The sequence below is a fragment of the Montipora capricornis genome, chromosome 4 (assembly GCF_036669925.1).
Source record: "Montipora capricornis isolate CH-2021 chromosome 4, ASM3666992v2, whole genome shotgun sequence".
NCBI classification, from domain to species: Eukaryota; Metazoa; Cnidaria; class Anthozoa; order Scleractinia; family Acroporidae; genus Montipora; species Montipora capricornis.
In genome coordinates, this window is record NC_090886.1 from 26,408,269 (window position 1) to 26,413,268 (window position 5,000).

Here is a 5,000-nt window from a genome sequence, read left to right on the forward strand (position 1 = left end):
GGAAAGAAAAATAGGGGTCACCGAACGTCCAAGACTGTTAAATCCAGGCAAAGCTATGGCAATGGCCTTTTGCCCTATCATTTCTCATTTTATTACTTAGCGCGCGCGCTCGTGTATGACGTGGCGTGTGCATTTGCGTGCGCAGTAAGGATGCGCAGAAACAATTGGCGCGAACGTCCTTAAGGAGGCTCGAAAGGGTTTTCCGCTGAGCGCGGGCGTAAGCGACACACGCAATTCTAAAAGCTGCTCGCGTCAGCTCATGATTCAAAATGGATCACTAGAAAAAAAACAAATACCGCTAATTTCGCTCACCTTTATTCTGCTTCTTATACATATAGAATATAAATAGACATCTCCTATTCACGAAAACTACGAAAATTGTACACACTTGGTTTAATGGTCATTTAAATCCGGTTGTGGTGGCCTGTAGCTTCACTCGCGCTTGCACTCGAATGAGCGGGTGGCACATGCGTAAATGCCGATCTTGTAACCCCCTAATTTTCCCTTATTTTTCAACTTTACTCGTTTATATCTCTGCTTCCGGAAGTTGAGTCTTTTTCACTTTTTGCAAGTTAGCTTAGATTAATTTAAACCGTTTGTCAATCAAATTTAAACAAATTCCGTAGGTTAAAAAAAATTAGATACAAATTTCAAAAAAACTTATTTTTCTGAAAAAAGGAGAAACTATTTCGAGCCTCCTTAAAGGGAAACTGTCACGAGAAGCGCATGCGCTAGCGTTTTGTGAAAACTTGAAATGTGTTAGGTTAACTTTTTTCAAGTTGAATCGACAAATTCAAAATAGTGTCCACTGGGGAGGGCCATGGTGGGCAAAAAAGAAACTCCGGCGAATATACGTGACTCACGCGTGAATCCACGATGGCGGGACCGATGGCGGCAAAGAAACTCGAGCATGCGCAGCTCATGACAGTGCCCCTTTAATTAGTATTATTATACATTGGTGTCACCAGCTCGATTTTAATTGGCTATAAGCACGCAGCTAATTCTTGCTTGCTCTGTTTCTCTTACGTCATACCTACAAACAATAGATTTTATATATGTAGAATTGACGTCATACCTACAGACAATAGTTTTATGTATGCAAAAGTGACGTCACCTAACACACTAACCAGGAGTTTGATCAGTTTTGTCATGGCGGAGCTCAGCTCAGGAATATGCATAATAAAGCAATTATTGAATTCGGTTTTCGCATGTTAGCGATAATTATCAAGGCCTCAGTTTGTGTTATCCGCCTCAGCCTTCGGCTTCGGAAGATAACACAAACTTTGGCCTTGATAATTATCGCTAACATGCTCAACCTCATCCAATAATTAATAATTATCACACATATTCACTTGACTCTTTTCATGCAGAAACCTGCCTGTCACCCTGGACGGAATTTAAAAGACGTTGTTATAGGGTGACTGCTTTGCGCTCATACACATGGAAAGGTGCTTCGGCAAAGTGCCAGTCATTGCAGTCACATATGCTGACGATAAATTCAGAGGAGGAAAACAATTTTGCTGCCAAACTTGTCCAGGTATTCAGATTATAAAGTTAGCATTATGGAGAAATACGCTATAACTGTATCAAATCACTATTACATTGGAATCGTCTTTATTCGGGGGCGTTAAATATCTAATTGAAAAAAAGTTACAGCCTGCTGAGAAGAAAGCTCGAGATGCACCCCACATAAACGTTTTCTGAATGTTTTGATTCTTTACAGATCCGCACACTGAGTAATGTTTTAACATGAATGGCAACACATTTAGCAACGTTCACAGTTTATAAACATTGATGTCAATTTTCTTTTTGTATTCAAATTTGTCAGCCAACGATCAAAAGAAATCATTGTTTCAACAGCCATATACCTCTGGGGACGCATCCTCGAATCATACTTAGCGCTAACCGTTGGTCAAGAGGTATCAGACAGAACCTATAGGTTTCCATGGTATTTACCTCTGATTAGGGCAACCCATGCTTCGAGTACCCCAGGCCTGGCTGGTATATTAATAACGAACGGTGACGTTATGTACCCTAAAACCGCTACAGCCAGCAACAGTGCATACCAAAACGTCGGTTTAAAATACAGCTTTGTGCTATCATTAAGTATCTCGCGATTATTCCACGTTGTTTAAATTGTCCAAAACAATGAAGCTATCCTTTTTTCGGGATTGGCACTAATAATTTTTGAAAAAAAAGAAAAGAATACCAGAAGACAGACTACTCTTAGACCTTCAATACAGTTATTTAGCGTGATTCAATGTTTGCAAAGTACGGCGACGAAATGCAAAAAAGAGTTCAGCGGCTACTTTCCTCTAAAAACCACTGCTTTTTAGCAGTTTGTTTGAACATCCGGGACTTTCTCGGAGAGGGAACATAATGGCTGAGAGCGCCAGGAACTAAGAACAGCGAGTTGCACGTGGCGGCCTTATATGGCTTTTAGCGACCCTACATATTGTTTGATAACGTTAACGTAGCCTCCGTCAGATTGAGCTTGACTGAAATTCAGCCCACATACGACCCGAGGCCAGGGTTGAACCCGGGTCACAGAGGTAGGAGGCGAGATTGATGACCGCCAAACTACGAGGGTTCTTCAATTAGGATAGGATTAGGCCTTTATACTGACTTTAGACCTTTATATATTAGGATAGTACGCGCACTCTCATTGGTCAATGGCTGTGTTTAGATGAGAGTATGGAAAAACGGCTGTGGCATCACAAATTTTGATTGGTTGTATGATGTCAGACGCGCGTTTTGATTGGCTGGTAGGAAATATGAGCTTGTATGAAGAAAATCTGTTTCAATCAAGAATTTTCCTTCATTATTTCCTTCATTTGTGTAATTATTATTAAGAAATATTTTGTAAAAGCAATAAAAGGACTTTTTCCGTGTTTCCATAGCCTCATCTAAATACTCGGGAAGTCGGGAGAATTCGAGACAGTTATGCAAACCCTCGACTCCTTCTCGGGTTTACATAACTGTCTCGAATTCTCCCAACTCCCCCTCGTGTTTAGATGAGGCTATGGAAACACGGAAAACGTCCTCTACTCCTTAATTAGACCTTTACACTGAATTAAGCAATCATTTTCTTAGGCCCATCTCAGGAACCACAACTCGACGCAAGTGCACGTGTGGCTTGGACTTTTCAAGTCTCAACGCAGGGGTGAATTTCAGTGGGTTGACGGAAGTCCTTTTGGCAACTATTCAAACTGGTCACCAGGGGAACCCAACAATGTTCTAGGCACGGAACTATGTACAAAGATAGTGATATTTGGAAGCTCATTCAGACTGAAGAAGTGGAAAGATATACGATCGCAGCCTTTAACTGTATGCGAGAAATCCATGCGAGAAGAAAACTAATTAAAGCCGAAATTTAGATCAACTTTGACTTGTGTTTCAGAAGAACCCTACGAAATTTTCACTCATATTAAACCTGGTTTATAACTCTTTGAGAGAGATTGAGCTTCCAGTCTACCGTATGCCAACGACAGCGAACTATGTCAATAAATGCATGCAATTCGATGCAGTCCGATTTCATAAGAAACACGAAGTGTCCATGTTCTTTTTCTAGTTTCGCATTTATTGGCAAGAAAGTGGAAAAGTCTGATTTAAGCCGCAACTGGGAAGCTCGTTCTTTCAATAAATAGTTTCAAGTAGTTTGCAAGCAGCTGAACAAGCACTTAGTTAAGTTTTTCTTGCCGTTTATCTTGATTTTCAAGTTCTTGAATAACAAAAATATCGCCGTCAGATTTGATTTGCCAAACAAACGAATAGCGTAGCGAGATCAGAATCATTGGAAAAGAAAACAGGAGAGAAGTTGGTTCTTCACAATCAAATAAGATGTGATGATTACAAAAGTAATTTGCATGATATTATAACAATATCCATTTTTTAAATAAGCCCGTTCGAAATTTAAAAAAAGGAGACTCATGTCCGTGTACTGATAAAACGAGCATAAACGTTTTTACTTTTGTTATGGGTTTTGTAGTGAAATTCTCTTGAAATTTATACACGTTTGCACTTCCTTTTTACCCCAACTCATGGGTACTTTGAAAACTTCCGAACTGGCTTATAACATTTCTTTTGAAATGCTTGAGTAGTAGCAAGGACAAAGTGCATTAACTGCTTTTAATGCGAGCAATTAAAAACGGTACATTGGATCCAAACTTGAGTGGAGAATCTGTGTTCGTACATGATAAAATAAGCTGCAAAATATGGCTACCGAACCCGACCCTTGCGCGGTTCTGGCTATAGAAAAAGTCATTCTCGTTAAGACCCCATGGTCGGATGGTTTGAAGTCTATAAGCCCACTGGCCTCAGTTCCTTTCCCAAAAGATCACTAGCATTAGTCACTTTATCTATCAACTGAATAGACATATCATCAAGCCCGCAATGTCCCTGTGACCAGAAATGCCTTTAGATTAAGTCATCTACGTCTCTGTCTTCCGGTGCAAGTCGATTCTGTAGCTGGAGTGAACAATTCCACCCTTGATAACCGTTTCGCTCTCTGGACTTGCTGCCTAACAAATTCCCCTTCGCAACCTCGTGTGCACAAGAAACCTGTTAACTCTGTCGCTCGTGGATCAAACAGTTCATCCGATGAACATATCCGTCGCAACCTAAGAGCCTGGGCATACGGGATGCTTCTCTTACATCCTCGAGGGTGGTATGAACGGAAATCTAGATACTGTTGCTTATCAGTAGGCTTAACGAAGAGATCCGTGGTGAACTTGCCATTATCACTGATAGTGGTAACATCCAAGTAATGAACGCTCTTGTGTGACCAGTCCCAAGTAAACTTGACCGTTTGTTGAGCGGCCCTAGACAAAAGCGGGTACCAATATACATTGAAATTCAACTAAGAGCGAGCAGAGGAAGAACTGGCAGGACAAGGAAAACAAACATCACCTGGTTCAACCCGGCTTACGATGCACAGGTCAAGACCAACTTAGCAAAGCAGTTCTTACGAATTGTAGACGAATGTTTCCCCAAGGGCCACG

General features: G+C 40.9%; 1 protein-coding gene across 1 annotated transcript in view; it reads left to right on the plus strand.

Annotated features, from left to right (window-relative positions):
• LOC138045854 (snaclec A8-like) overlaps positions 1-4,114 on the plus strand; it is a 14,557-nt gene extending 10,443 nt beyond the window's left edge. Inside the window, exons 2-3 of the mRNA XM_068892489.1 lie at positions 1,371-1,537; positions 3,094-4,114. Coding sequence (XP_068748590.1) covers positions 1,371-1,537; positions 3,094-3,360 — 434 coding nt within the window. The 3' untranslated portion in view covers positions 3,361-4,114. The remainder of the gene's footprint in view (positions 1-1,370; positions 1,538-3,093) is intronic.
• Positions 4,115-5,000: the final 886 nt, after the last annotated feature.